At 37.6% G+C, this 21,995-nt stretch overlaps 1 protein-coding gene across 2 annotated transcripts; it reads left to right on the top strand.

Annotated features, from left to right (window-relative positions):
* The first annotated feature begins 159 nt into the window (after positions 1-159).
* LOC132704205 (dedicator of cytokinesis protein 1) lies at positions 160-21,225 on the top strand. Of its 2 annotated transcripts, XM_060674093.1 has the most exons (17): positions 160-297; positions 463-734; positions 791-1,063; positions 1,116-1,346; positions 1,608-1,849; positions 2,654-2,978; positions 4,952-5,396; positions 5,944-6,235; positions 8,386-8,700; positions 8,754-8,928; positions 11,900-12,013; positions 14,387-14,542; positions 14,601-15,002; positions 16,743-17,213; positions 17,506-17,757; positions 18,448-18,784; positions 20,438-21,225. In XM_060674093.1, exons 1-17 carry the CDS (start codon positions 252-254, stop codon positions 21,109-21,111), a joined length of 5,022 nt encoding a protein of 1,673 aa, XP_060530076.1. In that variant the 5' UTR covers positions 160-251; the 3' UTR covers positions 21,112-21,225. The 2 variants fall into 2 exon arrangements, with proteins under 2 accessions (XP_060530076.1, XP_060530077.1); XM_060674094.1 differs by lacking the exon at positions 11,900-12,013.
* The last annotated feature ends 770 nt before the right edge of the window (positions 21,226-21,995 follow it).

The raw sequence follows: 21,995 nt of genomic DNA, 5'->3' as shown, positions 1-21,995 counted from the left end.
CCCTATATAAATATAGTGTTAATTTATATATATGTATAAAAAATATGTCTAAATATTTAATTTAAAACCAAAAGCTTAAATAAAAAAGTGATTGTTCTGTTTTTATCTGCGCTTTTATCCGCAACTTTCCAATCCGCGATCTGTGTCAGTATTATTAATATTAACCTTAGTAATGTCGTTCAGTTTGTTTTAAATGTAAATAAATTTAAAAATCGGTTGTTTCATGTTTGGCCCAGTGAAAATGTGTTGAAATGTCGAACTGGAAAGTGGTTAACGATACGTGTAGTTTTGGCATAGGTAAATTAGCGGCCGCGGGGGTCGCATATTTGATATTTACATCTTAATTGGCGAGAATTAGTTTAATACGTCCTTATTAAAACACTTGTCGCGTTACCAATTGAAATTACAACTTGTTAATAATCTCGCGCTGGGAGGGGTTACGTGCAATCGATTTCTTTGCAGCCATATACAATTTCAACGAAACTGATGAAAATAAATTAAAATTAACGGTGGGAGATGTCGTTTGCGTGCTCGCAGAAGAAACCGATTGGTTCTTCGGTTACGTGGCCACCGATCGGAACGTTAAGGGTATTTTTCCCAAAAGCTACGTACACTTGAGGCTATGCGAATCCGCAGAGGGATACTACAGTTCCGTTTTTAATGATCCCCCAATCAGCAAAGAGATTTCCATGGTGCTTAGAGAATGGGGTGTGCATTGGAAAAGCCTATATGTGGTAGATTTCTTTTGCTGAGAAAAGGCCACTTTTCTCATACTTTGGTTGTCTTTTAGATGAGGAGCAAAGATTTTGAGCAAATCAGAAACCAAATATGCGACCTCTTGGCGCTGAAAAGTAAGATACTTAGTGGAACGCTGCCGGTTGATGAACTGAAAAAGGTTACAATCCAGGCGGCTGAAGAGATCGACATAGGCAATAAAATATTAGGTTTAGATCTAGTGGTAAGGAACAAAGATGGGAAACTGATCAGGTCCGATCAAACGAGTACGATCCAGTTGTTTTCGTATCACAAAGCAACAACGGAACGGATTAACAATCGGTCCAAAGTATACAGCATATTATGCTTGTCATAGGGACTGCGATATGATTTTTTTTAAGGCTGTCGAAGCTGATAGTCAACCAAAATCGGCCGTTCAACAGTTTTCCAATATCTTTCTTGTAGTCGTTAGAAATTTCACATGTAAAATGTCCGAAGACGCAGAGCTTATAATGTTATTGTATGATGCCAAAGAATACAAACCCATCACGGAAAATTATGTAGTCAGGTGGACCAAAGAAGGACTGATGTGCGATCTGGATCAGATGTACAATTTAAGGGTTATGTTTACGGTAAGCTAAGCCATGGATAATAGATTGGTTAGTAATTTTGTATTATGTGGCCTGAATTGGGCATTTGTGTTGCATTTTCTATGTTTTTTTATGGTAATAACAATACTAATAATAATGAATGAATGTCGACAATTTTATGAAGATTTTCTTCATATGTATGTGAGGCAGTCACTGCCGGTTTGCATATTGCATTTTTTGCGGTTTGCATATTTTTTAATTACTGTACGTTCACGACCGGGTGGTACATTTGAACTACTCTAGGATTTGGGCAAAAAGGACCTTGATCGTGAGAGGGTCTTTCTCGTCTGTTATGTCGTGAGGATCGGTTCGATGGAGACAAAAGAAGTTGACCACAGACGGAGCTCGGTCAGCCTGTCCGGTAGGAAGTCTGGTTTCGAGAACATGCGCAGACCTTGCGGCGTTGCCGCCATGGACATTACCGTCTATTTCAGTGGCAGATTAGACACGGAATTGGAAGATGAGTTTTCCATACCGTTTGTCAAGTGAGTGTGCGGCTATTTAAGAACCGATCTAGCCCTTGAGATATTCGCAACTGCTGCGCTTATTTTCTACCATAAGCAGTGCCAGATGGAAAAAAAACTTGCCATTGGTACATTTAGGGAATTAAAATGTGACGAGGAAAGAAATAAAAAACGAAACAAAGATGGACGGGGAAAGGGTACATACTGGTTTATATACCACCTCTTAATAACACGATGAAAAAATTAAACAAAAGATATGTGTACTGCTGAGTGAATAAAAACCTTACTGCTCCTGTAGTTATTAAGATAGCAGGAATTTACTAAAGAAATACTGCATTTTCTTCACTTCCTATGGAACATTTTTTTGATGGTACAATTTCAAAGAAGAATATTAAACACATGTAGGTATAAAATTATTTTCTATTACGGACCACAATTTTACCTGAATTTAAATTCTGAAACTTTAGGTAATAATCCTGTTGCATTGTATGTTAATGGTCACCCTTGGATAATCCCATTCAAAAGCAATTGGTCACTTTCTTATTTATATCTATGAACAGACCATACACATTCTGCTTTTTTTAATACGGGTATTAGTTTTCTGTTTTTTTTTTCTGCATTTTTCATCAGTACCTTTTTCCTTTTTAAATAGTTTTAACCTGTTTTTTGATGGTACAATTTACGTTCCAAGTTATTGTGATGGTTCAAATTGTGCTCTTGTCATCTCGGTCGTGTGATGGGTTGATCCCGTGCAGTCTTTCCTGCCCGCTTGAGGCAGGTGTCGGTTTTGAACCACGCCTGCTATAACGTCAAAAACCTTCACAGTTGCGAGAGAGACAACCTCGAACAAACTTTGCGGAAAATTATGGGCAAAGAAAAAGCGGAGAACAAGAACCAGGCGCTTTTCGTCAGCATGAAACTCTTGCGCGGCGACCTGAAGCAAGTCCGGGAGGAAAACCCCCACTTGGTGCTGGGCAACGTGTCCAGGGCCAGGAAGATGGGGTTCCCGGAGGTGATATTGCCCGGCGACGTCAGGAACGATTTGTACCTGACGTTGCTCGGCGGCGAGTTCGCCAAGGGGAACAAATCCAGCGAGAAAAACGTAGAAGTGACGATGAAGGTGTTCAATGGCAGCGGTCAGCATATTCCGGTTAGGATTTCTCAATATTTATACCGCTTTTAACATGGAAAAGGCGTAGTTCAAATGTACCGTGCGTTCAATTTGTCTTGATAACATTTTAATTAACTGTAACATTTTTTATTTTTAGAGATATCAGTGTAAGTAAAAAGCAAGATATAGGGTTACTAGCCAAGTTTTTTCCCCAAATGACGTATAAAACAAAACACTATCAATTTTCGGACATTATAATGTGCTTAATAGAGTATCTTATTCCGATAACAAAGTTCCACGACATTATTACAAGGAGTTCTGTGCGCGTGATTTTTTCTGTGTCCCCAAAAGAAAAAATCCATTAAACTTAAGTCGGGGCTGTAGGCTGGCCAGTCTATAGTTCCGCTGTTTCCTAACCAACCCCTGGGATATTTCGTGTTAAGAAAATTGTTAACTTGCACAACATTGTGAGAAGGGGCACACCGTCTTTTTGCCATATAATCAGCGCTGATATATTTAAGGCTAAATCTTCTATATGTTGTTCTATTTGGTGCTCTATGAATTGCAAATAATGGGTGCTAAATTCGCAAAAAACCATTTTAACAATAATGGCTTGGCCAATAATTCAACCAAATATAAAGTGTGTTACATCAGTGTAATCGGAATAAGATATTCTATTAAGGACATATATAATATACAGGGTATTTAAAAAAATATAATGTTGGCTTATACGTCAGAGAATTTATAGTTTTGTTTTATACGTCACTTGGAAAAAAAGCTTGGCTACTAACCCTACATTTTGTTTTTTTGTTTATCTTGATATCTGTAAAAACAAAAAAGCCAATTAAAAGGACAGGCAATTAAAATATTTACAAGATAAATTGAAGGCACGGTACCCGGTGAGTTCACGATTCGAATGTTATGAGAAAATGAAATGAAATGAATTTGAAGTATACAGGGCGGCTCAATTAAGTGCGACGAATAAATTATACATTTTTTTTTAACAAAACGCCCTATTTTTAAATTTCCTTTTGAATGAGTTTTGAAACTGTTCAACATTCTTATTAATAATAATAAATACCTAAACTTCATAGTTTTTCCAAATATCAACTTTTCTAAAAAAAAATTACTAGTTTTTACAACTTAAAAAAAATACGATAGCGGCATTATTTTTACAGGTTCATATTTCGTATGAAGAAATACTCAACGGAATTTAAATTAGATGCAACAGGGTGTTCAGAATAAACGAATATATTTGGATCGTTATAAATCGAAGGAGAATTTCAAAGCAAATTCCAAACAAAATTTAAAAATAGGACGTTTTATTCGACGCACTTTTTTGAACCGCCCTGTATACTTTAAAATAATTGTTATACCATATTCACCTTGTACATGCTGTGGATCCAAAGGTACAAAATGATTTACGGTCGTTCCAACCAAAACTAACCAATTCTTTCGTAGTAACAGCTAAATTTAGGTTAGGGTAGACTGTAATTTTACCAGATCATTCAAGTTGTCCCAAAATCACTCTAGTTGATGCCTAACTATTTTTTATCAGTATACGGTGTCCAAAAGACTTGATTTTCTGTGATCTGGCACCCGGCATAGCGGATTTCTCCTTATTGCATTTTTTTATTATTCAAAAACTTTTAAAATGGTTTTCATAAGACTGGGCGTGCTTATTTGCTGTCGCTATAGTTATTATTAATATTTAATATTCATGCTCCTTTTTTTCTAAATATCGCCCCCTAAAACGGAAACGGGTTTTACTTGCACTTTTCCAATCCGCAAGATGCAACTCCGCGCCAAGAATGTTTGGTGACGTCCGTTTTACTTCGTATCTGAGCACAGACCACAGACTAAAATTTGGTATATTAAAAGAGCATTGGGTTCACAATGTTGCGGTCGCGATCCTTTACTTAGCAAAGGAAAGCCGAAAACGTCTAGTTTCTTCCTAGTTATTTCAACTTTAGTTCGGTGCCTACTTTTTCCACTCTTACGTCTTACGTTAGGGGGTCGTGAGCTTAGGCAGCGGCGTGCCGGAACTGAACGAGTACCGATCGGTGATCTATTATCACGAGGACAGGCCGCAGTGGCACGAAACGTTCAAGATATCGTTGAGGATCGAGGAGTTCAAGACCAGTCACTTAAGGTTCACTTTCAAGCATCGTTCATCGAACGAGGCGAAGGACAGAAACGAAAAGCCGTTCGCGATGAGCTACGTCAGACTGATGCAGGGTAACGGCGTGACGTTGTCGGACGCGCGCCACTGCCTTATCGTCTACAAGATCGACTACAAGAAATTCGACGAGGATAGTTTGGAGTACTTGAAGATGCCGTGTTTCGCGAGGGACGCGAAAGAGGTAGCGAAAGTGCCGTCCAACGGTCTTACGGCCAGTCCGAAGGACACTTTTTGCATATCGTCCAATATATGTTCCACGAAGCTGACGCAAAACGGTAGGTTGAAATCGGAAGTAGTTCGAACGTACCGTCGCTAATGAATGAAAATATGGGAATCGCTTTTCTTGTAAAGGACGATTCTGAAAAAAAAAGTAATAACAGGTAAAATGTTTTTTTTAACGCTACCCTACACGTATTTGACACGGTACAGTACAGTTGAAAATTTCAATAATTTGTCAATAAAATCTTCTTTTTCTACTCCCCTCTGTAAAATACCTAATTACCATTGCTGGGCCTGCTGAAGTGGACGCCGCATTTACTGCGTCAGAACTTTTATCTTTTTTAAATTGTTTAAGGGCCTTTTTCCAAAGATATTAATATGGTTTTCTTATACCGATGAACCCTGTATTTTTTGCAAATAAACCCTTTATTTATGTATTTATTTATTTAAAGAACATTTGCTGGGTTTACTACGTCAGAACTTTTATCTTTTTTAAATTGTTTAAGGGCCTTTTTCCAAAGATATTAATATGGTTTTCTTATACCGATGAACCTTGTATTTCTTGCAAATAAACCCTTTGTGTATTTATTTATTTGTTTAAAGAGCATTTGCTCGGTCTACTGAACTGGACGTCGCACAAGGACACGATATCGGAATCGTTGCGCGCCTTCGTGGACGTCGTCGGCGAGGAAGTGGTGAAATTCCTACCCGACATTCTGGACGCGCTCTTCAACATCCTGATGTACGATCCAGACGGGACCGCCTACGACGTCCTGGTGTTCGAGTGCCTCCTACGCATCATCGGCCTCGTCACCAACGACTGGAAGTACCTGCACTTCGAGCCGGTCTTGGATTTGTACATCAAGGAGAGTTTCAGCGCCACTCTGGCCTATCGGTACGCAGAAAAGAAAAAACCGCATCACTTAGGTAGTTCAGATGTCCCGTATCGAGTGTTTGTTGTCCCCAAATGTAGAATGGTAGTTCTAATGAACCGTCCAAAAATGCCCAAATTTAAAATGGGAAATGAATTACTCGTGACCGTGTAATTATATAATTGAAATATAGAGAGGTAAAGTGTGTCCCAAAATATATCGCTTCGGTTTCGTACCCATTGTTACACCGTAATTCACTTTGGATCAGAAGAGGGATGTAAGGATACACGTGCAGCAGGATCGAGTACAAGAAACCGAGAATACTTGTTAACAAAATAATATTTATTTCGTGCCCGCAGCATAATGTCATATTTAACGTTTATATTTTTATATCATTTATATCAAGTTTTTGAAGTTACACATTGAAAACTATGTTTCTTTCAATTTTATTTTTAATAGCAAAAAAAAGGATATCAAACTTCATCAATATTGCGTCATAGATTTCTATTCTGTTTAATCGAACCTCGATCATTGCTTGAACCTTAAAAAATAATTATATTTTTTAATTTGCAAGACTAAAAGAGGAAGAAAATAGATTAGATAGATAACTATTCTTTCCTTTCAAAGAAACTTCCACATGCTATTTACTATTTACAAAGAGTTTGAAAAATTCCGCAGCATTAAACAAGCAGGCTTTGAACTATCTAAAAACGTAACGTAACGTGCAATCGTGTTACGTCCTCGCTTACATGCAGAAATATTTAAAAAACTGTCCCAAGTTCTGCTTCCCGTTTTGTGGCCACGATAAGTAATGCCTTTTGTGTTTTCCACGTCACTGTTATTTAATTGTACCTGCGTTCTTCTTACCTTCTTACCTAAAGTAAATTCTTTAATTTTGCTTAGAGATATCTCAAGAATCGAGCAAAACGGTATCACAGTTTTTTTTTTCAAACGTTCCTAAAAACTAAAATTCTGCCCATCTCTGTCTTCCTATTTTATAAAAATATATTAAGGTACCTATATAATAGTAACATTATAGGTTTTTTTATTCGTCTCCTCTCAGTTTCGTGGCAAATTTTCGATTTATAGATTTCTACAAATTGCCAAAATTCATAAAAATGATATATTCGACAAAAATATATTTCAAGCCTTGTTCCTCCAGCGAAATATATGAACCGAAAAGAAAATATTTAGAGAGGCCGACGGTTTTTGGCGTTTCCTCACTTCGTGCTTCCAAAAATTGGCGAAACGTCAGCAAAAACTGACTCAGGAGGAATCCAGAAGTTTTGTAAAAAGTCTTAATATACTTAAATCCGCCATTTTGTTTTTATTACTTTAAGCAATAATTTATTTAGGGTTTTGAGTTATCGGGAATAGTAGTTCAAACGTTCACTCGCAATAAAAATTTGTATTACGTCGTTTTCATTTACCAAAATATAATTTTCAAAATAAATAAGAACTAAAATTTCAGATTTTCACGAAATTATATATTTTTTCATGACAATTGTTTCGAAAAACACCGTGCCTTTATCAAATGTAATATTTACAAACTACCTGTTACTATATATACCGAAAAATGACCATAAAACCTTAATTAATGTTGTTGCGAGAATTTAAGTCCAATAAAATAAATCTAATAAATCTAATTGATCGTTAAATAATACTTTTGAATGTCTCAATTTGTTAATCTCCATGGCTTCCAATTAAATTAAATTTTCTACTTTTCGTGGCTGTATGTAAAATATCAAAATTGTCGTCAAAAATGTGTTTTTCTGTGTTTAAATGGGTAGCATAATTTTGACAAATGTTTTGAAACTTTTTCACTAGGTTCTCCTATGTATGTAATTGTTTGAAATTGTTTGAACAATAGATTTTAATTATGCTACCCACTTAAACACAGAAAAACACATTTTTGGCGACAATTTTGATTTTTTACATTGTATTGCTTAACGGTCAATTAGATTTAAACATGTCTCCTTTATTGAACTTAAATTATCACAACAACATTAATTAAGGTTTTATGGTCATTTTTCGGTATATATAGTAGCAGATAGTAAATATTTATATAATTTATATAAATATATCTTTTAGTTCTTATTTATTTTGATAAATGGCTTTTCATCAAGCAAAAGCCACGCCGGTTCAATTTTTAAAAAATGTTGCTAAATTGCAGTAAACTCGTGTCAATCTTGAAGGCCATCGTCGGACGTTCCAACGGCACCCCGCCCAACCTGATATTTCGCACGATGAAGGCGCTGCACTACGTCATGAAGTTCACTTCGAGGTCGAGGACGCTCTTCATGGAACTCTACCCGGAGTCGAGCGACGCAGACGATTTCGTCGACAATCTGCGCCACTTGTTTCGTGACGTCATCCGCATGATGGCGTACCGCGACGATGACTACCTACGAGAGCAGGGGGCGTGTCTCAAGTACCTGCCCAGCACCATCCCCGATATTTTGCTGATTTTGGATCAGCGAGAGTTAAGGTTTGGGGCGTTGTTCTCAATCTATAGTAGTTTTGGACGATCCTGGGTTTTAGCGAAACGTTTCGAGACTTGTTGAACAGCATTCATCCCGGCCGACTGACCAAGCAGAAGATGATGACGCTAAACGAGATCATCCACAGTAAGCTGTTCGTTTACCCGGAGTGCCGGAGGATTTTGCTGCCCGTCGTCACCGGCCAGGTGAAGAATCTCCTGGAGATCGAGGACGAGGTGAGCAGCCCCCCTCCCCTTCGCCGTTTTTATGGACCTTTTTCCCCGTTGGTTCGGTACCGAGCTAACCCGGATCGCGCTTAGCGGGATCGGTCGGTCGAGGGCGTGGCAGTAGTTCAAACGCGCCGCCCCGATGTTTGCGTTTCCGCGTTTGTCGTTCGAAAAGCCGCAGTAGTTCAAACGTACCGTCGGACTTGGAGGGTCACGCGGCATGCGGGGCTAACAATTTTTTTAACTACGCCGGCAAGCGATCTTGTAGATGTCAGAGCGGACGTTGACGATGTTATTATTTCAGGCCTTGCGCGGGATAACTTTAGTAACCTCAGGTATTAATATTGTGTTAAGGTGGGCGGCAAAATTTCCCTGTCTGTCAATTGGACTATGCCACTGCATACTCAATTTTTTTTTTTTCGATATTATCGCACTGAACAAAAAATTACTTACGTGACGAGAAAGAACGCTTCTGAAGCGGAATATTCCTTAATTTTACAGTTCTTTACAACATTTACATTTACAACAACTTCATCAGAGTTTGCGTTGACAGTAACAAACAAAACTAGGTCATTAACGAATGAATGAAAATACTTAACCAACAACCTCGTTACATTTTAGCCGAAAATTGTCCGGTTCAAATTTTAATTGATTGTTACAACTTCTGGTGAACATATTTACGGGGAATACTTTTTAAGTCCTATTAACTATTGTACTCATATGTTATATGCTACTCCGTAATCGATATTGGTACAGTTTTACTCAAAAACAAAACCTAGCCTGGAACAGATATCATTAACCAAAGGTTTACGAGGGCAGCGCCATTTTTTCATCATTTTTTTTACCGACCTACGAAAATTCCTTCTTTCAATTTTGCATCACTGATAGGACGAAATTTTGTTTTGAGATATTGAAAGTCACAACTTTATGTGAAGTGGTGGCAGAAAAAGTTTGTCACTCGGCGCTAAAGGTTTATGAGATATATTTTTGACTTTGTAATGTTTTTCTCTTCCGCGGCTGTCCCGCTCATCAATCATTTCTAACAATAACAACAAAAACGGAAATTTTTAGGATCGTTTAAATTTTAAACGACACACCCTGTATATAATTCAAACAATGTTCGGAGTAGAGGTTATAGCTCTGGATCTTCCCCGTTTCCTGGTCCAAAAATTTTTGTTTTCGAGAAAATAAGTTTTTTCTGAAACCATGCGGTGCCAATTAGATTTTTGATTAACGGCTAATAACTTACTCTGGAAAAGAACAATTTTCTAGTTTTTTTAGATTTTTGCCTATAATTTGAAAACCATGTATATAATGGAAAAAATACCTGAAATAAATGTTGTTGCATTTTATCTTCCGCGTCTGCTGGTTATGGAGGAAAACATATTTTTCTGGAAGCTAAAATTACCAAAAAAAAAAAATAAATTTCAAAAATTTTTAAAAAATACTTGGTAAAATTTGATAACACCCAATCTCTACCGTTCAAATGTGAACACAGACATTTACTTCTCTGCTAAATTTGGAGTTGATATCTGCAAATTTAGGACACTTAACACATTTCTCATTTAGCACGGAATATCGGGAACACCCTGTACAATAGGTGAAAACCTTAAATACAAAAGTTATTGCTGTCTATGCGTGCCATACCGCAATATAAAAGAAAGTGAGATCTGAATCATATAGTCTTTTAGTTATAACCAGTAATAGGGGGACCCATTTTTCAATTTTTTTTGAATTTGCGGCGCACCCTGTATATTTTTGAAAAATTGTCATGAATAAATATTTATGGCGCCGTACCTCCTGCGTCTTCTGGTCAATAGGTTCCGTCACGGGGCCAAGCTGCATATATCTGCCATATATGAAGTCGATTGTTTCAAATTTCAGACACTAATCCTGTTTTATAGCAATTTCCAAAAAACAGTCGAAAATCGCGAAACAAAAATGGATACCGGCGTCGGATCAGGGCCATTTCGTACAAGCTTATGTATCTCGTGGAGGGTTAAAAAGGAGACCAATTTGAATTTTATAGCTCTAAGCGTTCGAAAGTTATTCAGGATAAACCAAAAGACGAGAACGGAGAACAGACAGACAAAAAAAAAATTGTTTTCGACATTGATCATTTCTGTACCAATGGCCATCTCGTAGGACCTACTGTTTCCGAGATATAAAATTTTTATACGAGCGCAGATATTTTCGAAAAATTCGATTTCATCGGTCGGTTATAGCATTTCGCTGCATTTTTAGAGTAAACTCACCACAAATATAGCAAAAACAGTCTGCAGAAATCTTACAAATTCGCGGTATTTTGTAACCTAAAATTAAATGAAATTTATTTTTGAAAAATTTTCAAATTGCTGTTTTATATTTTTTGGCTCTGATTATGAAAAAATTGTTGTAAAGTCACAGCGAATACTGCGCAAGCGCATACGTGCATTATTCGATAAAACTAAAATTCTTGCACGTAATCAATTCTTCTACCGACGAAAAATCCAAGAGTTTATAGAAATGTATAAGCAACCAAACAATCGTAACAGTGACTCAGGTCTTTACCTGTCACCAATAATTTAGCTCCGCCCCCCTCAAGCTCCGAAAAAGCTAACAGGATGATTGGCCACAAAAACCGACGCAGGAGGAATCCAGAAGTTTTATAAAAACATCTATATTTGTATTGCAACAAAAGCAATTTTATGAGTAGCATATACGGCCTGTTTTCTTTGGAAGTCCCTGAGTGAAATAGAGGAAAATGTAGAGCTGTCGATTTCAGCCTGCCAATTAAGTTTTGGCGATTTTTGTAAATGACAGCTGCGCAGTGAATTTTCCCATGTCAGACCGGGAAGTTTCGCCCATAGTTGTAATGCATGTTGGCGACGGTAGATGTCGTAACAGTAGCGGTAACGATAATACTAATAGGGTAGCGGCTTTTTTTATATCGACCCGCTCTTGCGAGGAGTAGTCTATGGTAGTGCTGGGCATATTGTAGGGTGTGTCTGTACTACAAGACGGGCGCAGACAGAACCGTTCGGTGGCGAAGGTCGCCCAGCTGCTCGGAACCACTCAGCACTGCGTCAATCAGCACGTGGGATACTCGGAAGAGGTGATAGTTTATTTAAAATAAGCGCGGCTTCTCTATGCATGGACGTAGAGCGGCTCTGAGGTTGCTCGCTCGCGGGCCGGGGCTCCTTCAGGGCCCGCTTTCACCCCCTCCTCACTTTCTTTTTCAGCACCATAGTGTAGAGGGCACGGTAGGAGTTGATAGTGTCGATGACGTCGTAGTAGTGCATGTGTGTCGACTTAACCGGTTGGGGAGGGGACTTTCAGCGTTGGGGTAGGGATATGACGACCTCTAGCGGCTCTCTTCGCACTCTAAACAGTGACGTGCTTAGCACTAAACGCTAAGGCACTAGAGAGTGACGCCACAAGAAATAATTTATGAATGTAAATAGCTCTTAAAAATAAGTTTTATTATCTAAACGATAGATAGAATACATTTTTTTAATATCTATAATACCGCTTTATAGATAGATAGATGAAATTTCGTACACATGTAGTACGTATCAAGAGGCATTATTTATTATTGTTAAAAAAAATTTAATCAGAATCATTGGTTATTTATCTTAATGTTAGGATGTTACGTGAATTCTTTAAATCTGTAAAAGTAAGTGTTCAATTTTTTTTTTCCAAAGGACACTAGTTGATAACTGAAAACTATATTGTTTTAAATAGATATTTTATTTTTCGCAAATTTGGATTGGATTGAAAAAAATCAACAAATTAAATGTCTTCAGAAATGATTGGAGTTTGTAAGAATAATTTTTGTTGTCTGCCAAAATAATAAAAATAATAAAAATTTCATTAAAATATTTAAAGCCGTATATATTTTTGAAAATTTTACCACCATGTATCTTAAAAGTGACGTTCAGGACATATGTTTCGTTTAAAAATTAAAAAACACCGTGCATATTAGCAGTTTATTTTTATATCTCTCAAATATTTGAGACACTCTGTATAACGCTGGTCAATTGTTTTAATTTAAGCAGCTAAATCATATTTTCGTCAATGTTTCTGTCAAAAACCGTAATTATACATGAAAAAAGCAAAACATTTTCAAAAAAAACCTTCATTTTTTGCAAAATGCTTGAAAAAACTACACAAAACGCTTTTAGAGTCTAGAAAAAACTTGAACAATTATAGAACACCCTGTATACATAAAAATAATTTTCTTCAACATTTTTTCAACTTTCTAGTTTAATTTTTTTGCTATCGAACTATTGGCACATACTGTATAGTAGACTGGGTCAAGTCAATTTTTGTGTTTCGATCACTAATAGTAAGCAAAACAAGGTTCTAGGGCAATTTTCAGGGACCTATCTAACAAAAAAAAATGAAAATCGAACCATAAACAAAGATTTTATAAGTTCTAAAGTGGGACACACTGTATATATTCTTTATGCATATGTATATGTTCTATATGACCTGAATGAATTTAGACAAATGAGCTTATTACAAAAATCGGGTATTTCAATAACCATAACATGTTATTGCCTATTATATAATTATAAAAAATATTTATCTGTTAATTTTCCAGACAATGGCGTCCACCATTGTGAATTGTGAATGTCGTTTTCCAAAAAAATCCAAAAAGAAAACCGAAATAAATTTCCTTTTTTCACATATGTTACATACCCTAAATAAGTAAAACATATATAAAACCAAAATACTTAGATAGTTGTTTATTTCTTTTATCTATTTATTAAAACTTAAGAAAATTATAAATACAATTCAGTTCGTAAATGTTAGGAAGAACATTATCGTTATTGGGTCCAATAAATGCAAATTACAGCAATGTTTAACAAAAAATCAATCATAAAACCAATTCTGCCACTTGATGCATTTATATAACTAACTTAAAAGACACAACAAAAGTCCAAGACAATTTTTATGCCAATAGATTGTTCGGTTCACTTTTTGTCCGTCCAGATGTCATTTTTAAAGTCTGCATTTAATTTGTATTTCAATAAGATATATTAAAATAGTATAAAGTACCTTAACCATACCTAAATGAAATATATAAATTCGACGACCAACACTACGACTCATTGTAAAAGTCATTTTGTATAAAATAAGTGAAAATATTGAAACAAACATACCTAGATACGTATAATGAAATAGTAGGAATAACAGTTCCTAAAATAATATGTTTAAACCTCAAAATAATATATTTATATAAGATTAAATGCACATATGATTTTAAGTTGAAGCAATAAGCACAACGACGTTCATTTTTCAGAGACCTATCCAACAAAAAAAAAATCAAAATCGGGGACACAGTGTATATATTTTTTCATTATTATGTTTTTAACAGTGGAAAATTGACAAGAAACAAACGCGTCCGCTTTTAAGCTCCGCCTCTTATTCCGTCGCCGCCCACCTCGCGCCCGCTGATCATAGTTAAACTTCAGTTTCGTAGGTGGAGCTGTGCGTCAAGATCCTCAGCGACTTGATGGAGCTGCTGTTCCGTCGCGACGTCGGCCCCACCTTCGACGACGTCGCCGAAGTGATCGACGCGAACCTACGCACCGTGGTCCAGAGCCACATCAAGATGGAACGCGACAACCCTCACGCGGTAACGCCCTCCGCGGCCACGCCCCCTTCGCGCCCCCTACCTCTAACACCGCTTGCAGGCGCTTCTGGTCGCGGTGATGCTCGACATTTTCCGCCAGATGACGCCCGAGCACTACAACGACTACGTCCAACGTTTCCAGACCAATTTCGACCTGCTCGACTTCCTCATGGAGATCCTGGTCGTGTTCAAGGAGCTGGTCAGCGATTCGGTGTTTCCAGGCGACTGGCACGACATGCTCATGCTTCAAAACAGCGTCATCCTCAAGTCGTTGCGCTTGTTCTCGCACACGATACGCGACTATTTCTTCGAAAGGTTCGAGCACGACGCATGGAACAACTTCTTCCACTGCGCTATCGCGTTCATGACCCAGGACGTGCTCCAGTTGGAGAACTTCTCGTTCAGCAAGCGGATGAAGGTGGTGAACCGGTACGAGGATATGCGCAGGGAGATGGGGTTCGAGGTGAGGGCGAGGCGCGTCGCTTAAACATTATTGTACGACCAAAAATATAGTGCGCTTATTGCTTCGACGTTTTGGTGGCCCTGCTACGGTAAAAATTGATCTTTTGCGCATCCTAACCGACTGTTTCCCTCGTAAAACCTAGTTTGCCGTGGTAAAACCGTATATTCGACTGTCATTCACTCGCTAATTTTATTATTATTTTTTATTGCCGTTGTTTTAAGATGATACGAAAAAATAAACGTCCCTTAAAAAGTATTTTTTATCGCTATTTTCGAAATTTGTATAATTAAAATTTGTAAGATTTTAAAATCACATACAAAATAATCGTCATTTACAAGGTGAGGTGAGGTGGTTTTTACTTGATGAAAATACATTTATCAAAATAAATAAGAACTAAAAGTTCAGATTTTCACGAAATTATATATTTTGACGTGACATTTGTTTCGACAACACTGTATGTCTCTTAACCGATTGATTCCCTCTGAAATCTTTTGCCGAACTTCCACGACATTATTACAAGGAGTTCTGTGCAGGTGATTTTTTGTGTGTCGCCAAAAGAAAAAAATCCATTAAAGATAAGTCGGGACTACTGGCTGGCCAATCCGTAGGTCCGGCGTTGCCTATCCAACCCCGGGGATATTCCATGTTAAGCAAGTAAATCTTCTTTATACTATACTACTATTTGATGCTCTACGAGTTGCAAATAATGATATCCAGTTAGCTTTTGATCTATAAATATTGGACCCAAAATATGCCACGCCAAACATTAAATAGTTGTTACTCCTGGGTTTTAATTTCGTGTATTTGTCTATTATTATTATTACAACCCTTTCTTGTAGTAATCGAACTTTCATTAGTCCGTAAAATGTTTTTCAAAAAATTATTGTTCTCATTATGTCTATTTAGAAAATCCAAACAAAACTGCATCCTGCTTTGACATTGTTCTGCGCTTAGTTTTTGAGTGGATTGATCCTCGAGAAATACCTGTCTCTTCATGTCCTCATAATCCTAATATGTTTGCCTAATTTTCTTCATTTAAAACATGTGTCCTATTTTAAAGTGAGTGGATTAAAATATAAAGCGTGTTACATCATTGTAATCGGACTTAAATATTCTATCAGACACATATATAATATACAGGGTGTACAAAATATGTCATCAAATTGATAGTGTTTGTTTTGGAAAAAAAATTGGCGTTTATTTTATTTTTTTATTTTAGATTTTGAGGACTTTTGTAGTATAGAACTTTGTGATATAAACAGGCTTCATGTAGTTTTCTTCTGCTCTCCATGTTCAACCGTTTAGTCCCTATTAGTTTATGTGATATTCTCTCTCTACACAGAATGCGCAAGAGACTCGCACAATGTAATTTTTATGCCTTGCATATGTTCTCCGGAAGCAGTCAGAGACATGACTCTCAAATCCCAAGTCAGAATCGAAGAAGACTCCCAGGTTTTTTACGTTATTTTTTATAGGCAGAGTAGTGTCTCCAATGTTGATTTTAACTCGAGCCTCCAAACCGTGCGGATCATTTTTTCTGCCAAAAAGCATAATAATTGTGAGTGTTTCAGTGAAAAAGATTGTAATTTATGTAGATGTCAGCCCAGGCGAACCCTTGATCTATAACAGGAAAAGTATATATGCCAGAATACCGTACGTTTTGTTTTTTGGTTTCCTTGGTATCTCTAAAAACGAACAGGTGGTAGGTGGGACGAGAAAATCGTCAATTTTGGGTTCTAGGTGAGGGCGATGTGGTTCAACCTCGGCCAGAACAAGATCCAGTTCGTGCCGTCGATAGTCGGGCTGATGCTCGAGATGACGCTGATACCGGAACGGGAGCTGCGCAGGGCGACGATGCCGATCTTCTTCGACATGATGCAGTGCGAGTTCTACTCGTCCCGTTTACGGTACGAGAGTTACGGCGATACGAAACGCGACTCGTCCCACATCAAGGCGAACTTTAACGAGTTCGAAAACGAGATGATCGTGAAACTGGACGCGTTGTTCGAGGGCGGCAAAGGAGATATCCAGTACAAGTCGTCGTTCGACACCGTCATGACGGATTTGTGCGGCCAGCACACCGCCATGCGGGACCAGGGCGTCAGGTTCGTGAAAACCGTCTGCAGACTGATGGAGAACCTGCTGGAATACAGGGACATCATTTACTCGGACAACAAGGAGAACATCATGAGCTGCATCGTCAATTTGTTGGTGGGTTCCGTAGTCGACACCTGTCTGAAGTAACGGTAGAATATCGGTGTTAAAAGTGGGTAGGTCAAATGTACCGGACGAGAGAATCAGTTCTGTCTTTATTCTTGTTCCTTCATACGAACGGGGTGTAGATACTTGTCAAACATTTTGTTTAATTAATGATAATAAAACACCGTCCAGTCTTACAAAATTTACTTTACCTATTACCTTTTTGTACTAATTCCGATTAAATTGATAGGATGGTAGTGGACGGTAGGTCAAATATACAAAGCCGTTTTTTTTTTACTTGCAGGACTTTTACTCCGAAATCAACAAGAAAGAAATGTACATCCGCTACCTGAACAAACTGTTCGACTTGCACCTGGAGTGCGACAACTACACGGAGGCGGCGTTCACGCTGGAGCTCCACGCGAAGCTGCTCAAGTGGTCGGACGAGCAGCTGCCGCCGTTGCTCAAGAGCGACAAATACCCAACCTCAAATACGCACCGTCAACTCAAGGAGTCTTTGTATTACACTATCATCGACAATTACGACAGGGGCAAGGTAGGGAATAAATCGATCAATCGCCGAAACTTGCAAAAATGCTTAACAATTATTTTTTGTGATTCTATATACCAAATTTACAAGATATGACGTTGAATACGAAAGTTACAAGGTGCCTCAAAACAAAAAAATATGTATTTTGATGGAACAACACTTTAAATATTATTACACCGATGAGTTTTGGTATTAGTTTTCTCTATCCCCTTTCCTCTCTCTCTCTCTCCCTCTCTCCATCTCTCTCTCTCTCTCTTCTTTCCTCTTCCTCTCTCTCTCTCTCTCTCTCTCTCTCTCTCTCTCTCTCTCTCTCTCTCTCTCTCTCTCTCTCTCTCTCTCTCTCTCTCTCTCTCTCTCTCTCTCTCTCTCTCTCTCTCTCTCTCTCCCTCTCCCTCTCTCTCTCTCTCTCTCTCTCTCTCTCTCTCTCTCTCTCTTCTCTCCCCTTTCCTCTCTCTCCCTCTCTCTCTTCCGCCCTCTCTCCTCCTCCCTCCCTCTTTCTCTCTACCCCTCTCCCTCTCTCTACTCCTCTCCTTCTCTCCCCCCCCTCTCTCTCTCGCTCTCTCTCTCTCGCCATCTCTCTCTCTCTCTTCCCCCCCCTCTCTCTCTCGCACTCTCTCTCTCACTCCAAGTTATCATCAATCTTGAAATGAACGTTATACAAACATAACCCTTAAAACTAAAAACGTTCGGCTCTAGATGTGGGAGTACGCGATCGACAGGTGCAAAGAGCTCGCCGAGCAGTACGAGCGAGAGACGTTCGAGTACGATCGGCTCGGCGAGCTTCACTCTCGACTCGCCGCCTTCTACGACAACGTGATGAGACAGGCGCGGCCAGAACCCGAATATTTTCGCGTCGGTTACTACGGACGCGGGTTCCCGCCCCTCCTCCAGAACAAGGTGTTCGTCTACAGGGGCAAAGAGTACGAAAGACTGGCCGACTTTAACACGCGAGTCGCGAACGAGTTCCCCAAGGCGACGCTACTGAACAAACTCGAGCCTCCGGGTGACGAAGTGCTCCAATCGGACGCACAATGTAAGCGATCGTTTATAAACCGTTCATTGTAGGGAGCACTTTCTTAAGTAGCCTAATAATTACAAATTAATAATTAAGCCGGATAATTGATAACTTTTTAATTAAAAGTCAACTGACTAATAAGTAAACCGATAATTTTTACTTGGAAATGTGTAAAAACCGATGAATCGCCTTTCTATTCTACGCACAGATTAATTTCATTAATTAAATTTAATCATTATTAATGGCATCGAAAGTTTCGGTTTATTCATATCTGTAATTAATTAATTAAAACCAGAATTTAATCGAGCAATAATTTTGCGAGTTTTACAATTAACGAAGTAAAAATGTTCAATTCATTAATTAGCAGGTAATTAGTTTCTAAGCCACAATATCGCATATTAATTAGTGGGTCATTTGTCGCACAGATTAATTGCATTAGTTAAACTGAATAATGGTTAATTACATCAAAATTTTCAATTTATGGATTCCGGTTAATTTTACTTCTTACTTCGTCAGCGGTAATCTCATTGTCTAATAATTTTGCCAGTATTTTTACAATTAATGAACTTAAATTATGAATTCATTAATTGATATCTAATGAAATATTATTAATAGATAGGATTATTAATCGATATCATTTGTTGCACAGATTAATTGCATTAATTAAATTTAATGATGATTGAAGACAACAGAAGTTTTCGGTTTATGGACGCCTGTTAATTTTTCATCAGCAGTTTTTTAGAAACAACCCTAATTTATACCATTATTTAATTAAAAGCGTAATCTAATCATCCAATAATTTTGCGAGTATTACAATCAATAAACTAAAAATTATTAATTCATTAATAGTCAAGTAATTAGTTTCTAATCCACAATATCACATATTAACTAGTGGGTTAATACCACATTAACCGATGTCATTTGTTGCACAGGTTAATTACTTTAATTAAATTTCTGTTAATTTTATGTTAATTTCATATAACGGAATCGTAATTTATACCATTAGTTAATTAACTAAAACCATAATCTAATTATCCATTATTTTTGCGAGCATTTTTACAATGAATGAACTAAAAATTATAAATTAATTAAATGGCAACTAAAAAATTATTAATCCATAACCCAGTTATAACTCATTCACCTACGTCATTTGTTCCACAGGTTAATTGCATTAATTAAATTTATTGATGATTAATGTTAAGTATTTCATCAGCAGTTTTATTATTATTTAATTAAGGTAAATAATTAAAACTGCAATCTAATTGTCCGGTATTTTTGCGAGTATTACAATCAATGAACTAAAAATTATCAATTCATTAATTGGCAACTAGTGAGTTAAGATCACCGTGTTAATTATTGAGTTAAGGCATTAACCAATGTCATTTTATTTTTATTGATTATTATTAATGACATCGAAATTCGCAGTTTATGGATCCTAATTAATTTCAAGTTCTTCATTGGCCCAAACTTATTAATTAATTTATCAGCAGGTAATGAGTTATTGACCCGCTAGGATCACGTTTAATTAGTTAACTAATTAACTAATGAGTTAACAATTTTTAGTTGTATTATTATTACCTTCCCGTTTCTGATTAATCGCCAAAGAAGAACTGATAATTAATCCATAATTAATTAAATTAATTAATTAATTCCATCCGCCCCGCCCCGCAGACCTACAAATCAACAAGGTCGACCCCGTAATGGACGATATCCGGAGGCGGTTCGCCGGCAAACCGGTCTGCGACCAAATCATGAAGTTCTACCGTGTGAACAACATCAAAAAGTTCACGTTTTCGCGGCCTTTCGTGCGTAAGGACGTGGCCATCGCGTCCGACAACGAGTTCGCTCACCTGTGGCTCGAAAGGACCGACCTGGTGACTACTTACCCTTTGCCGGGCATCCTCAGATGGTTCCCGGTCGAGACGGTAGAAGTCAGCGAGATATCCCCGTTGAGGAACGCCATAGAGACCATCGAGCGCACCAACAGGTCGCTGAAGAACCAGATCGACCGGTACCGTCGAGATTCCACCATACAGATCAACCCTTTAAGTTTGACCTTGACCGGTATCTTGGACGCCGCTGTCATGGGCGGGATCCGAAACTACGAGGAGGTTTTCTTTAATCCGGATTACCTCGTTCACCACGTCGAAGACGAGAATTTGGTCGGCCGTCTCAAGGAACTCGTGGTCGATCAGTTGCCTCTGCTAGACGCGTGTGTCCAGATCCACCGGAAGATGGCGCCCGTCGACTTGCAACCCCTCCAAAAACGATTGGAGGAATGTTTCGCCCTCTTGAAGGCCGACATCGAGCAGAAGTACAAAAAGAAGGCGGGGAACGGCGAGTAGTTCAAACGCCCAGGACAAGTGCCAATAATTTCGCCTGATTTTTATTTTTTATTTTTTTTTTTTTTTGTTAAAACGTATCAGTTATATTTTGTAATAAACTGACGATCGAAGAAACGGTTGCTTTTTATTTCTTCTTACGTCGTCGACGCATAGCCATATCGAGTTTGGTCTAGTTGGACGTCACTTTAGCACAGACCCTAGACCATAGACAAATATATTGGTTATATATGGCATCGCTAATGCCATGTAAGACACTCACAGCAAAGTTTAGAACCAAATTCCTTGCTTTTTCTATTTCCAAATTCTGAATTCAAAATTTAGAAATTGCAGTTTATGAATTCCTGTTAATTTTAAGTTTTTTATAAACGGGGCCGTAATTCTTAACTACAATTAATTAATTAAAACTAATCTAATCGTCTAATAATCTTGCGAGTAATTATACAATTAATGAACTAAAAATGATAAATAAATCGAAAATTTTTAAAAAAAGAGAAATATAATGGTCAGCGAATTTAGGATACACATGACAGATGACAGAAATTTAAAATATGTTTTTCTATGTACTTTCACTTATAGCGTCACTTGATGCATGCTAGCCTGGTAAATTTTTCTAACAAAAAGAAACATTTTTGGCGCATTTGCTTGGAGTCTCATATCTAAATCTCATGATATCTTATTTATTTATTATTATTATTTATTTATATCATATTATAGCCCTGAATGTTTACTAAATATGAGAAAATATGCCTTTTCATCAAAAAAATGTTGGTTATGTTTGTCTTTTTAAAGCATATTTTAAAACGCCAGGTTTATAAAAATCTTTTTTGAAAATGTATTTGAAAATTGCAGGAGCATATCGAATTTTGCTTACGAATGTATCTCTC

The sequence above is a fragment of the Cylas formicarius genome, unplaced genomic scaffold (genome assembly GCF_029955315.1).
Source record: "Cylas formicarius isolate icCylForm1 unplaced genomic scaffold, icCylForm1.1 PGA_scaffold_6__28_contigs__length_40554024, whole genome shotgun sequence".
Classification (NCBI taxonomy): Eukaryota; Metazoa; Arthropoda; class Insecta; order Coleoptera; family Brentidae; genus Cylas; species Cylas formicarius.
The sequence above is the reverse complement of the archived record's forward strand: the minus strand, read 5'-3'. Positions and strand labels throughout refer to the sequence as shown.

Bases quoted from the DNA above. Each gene is read 5' to 3' on its own strand.
- LOC132704205 (XM_060674093.1), top strand. From the start codon at position 252: ATGTCGAACTGGAAAGTGGTTAACGATACGTGTAGTTTTGGCATAG. The intron at 17,214-17,505 runs GTGGGTTCCGTA...TTTTACTTGCAG, and splicing joins GCTGCATCGTCAATTTGTTG to GACTTTTACTCCGAAATCAA. The intron at 18,785-20,437 runs GTAAGCGATCGT...CCCGCCCCGCAG, and splicing joins GCTCCAATCGGACGCACAAT to ACCTACAAATCAACAAGGTC.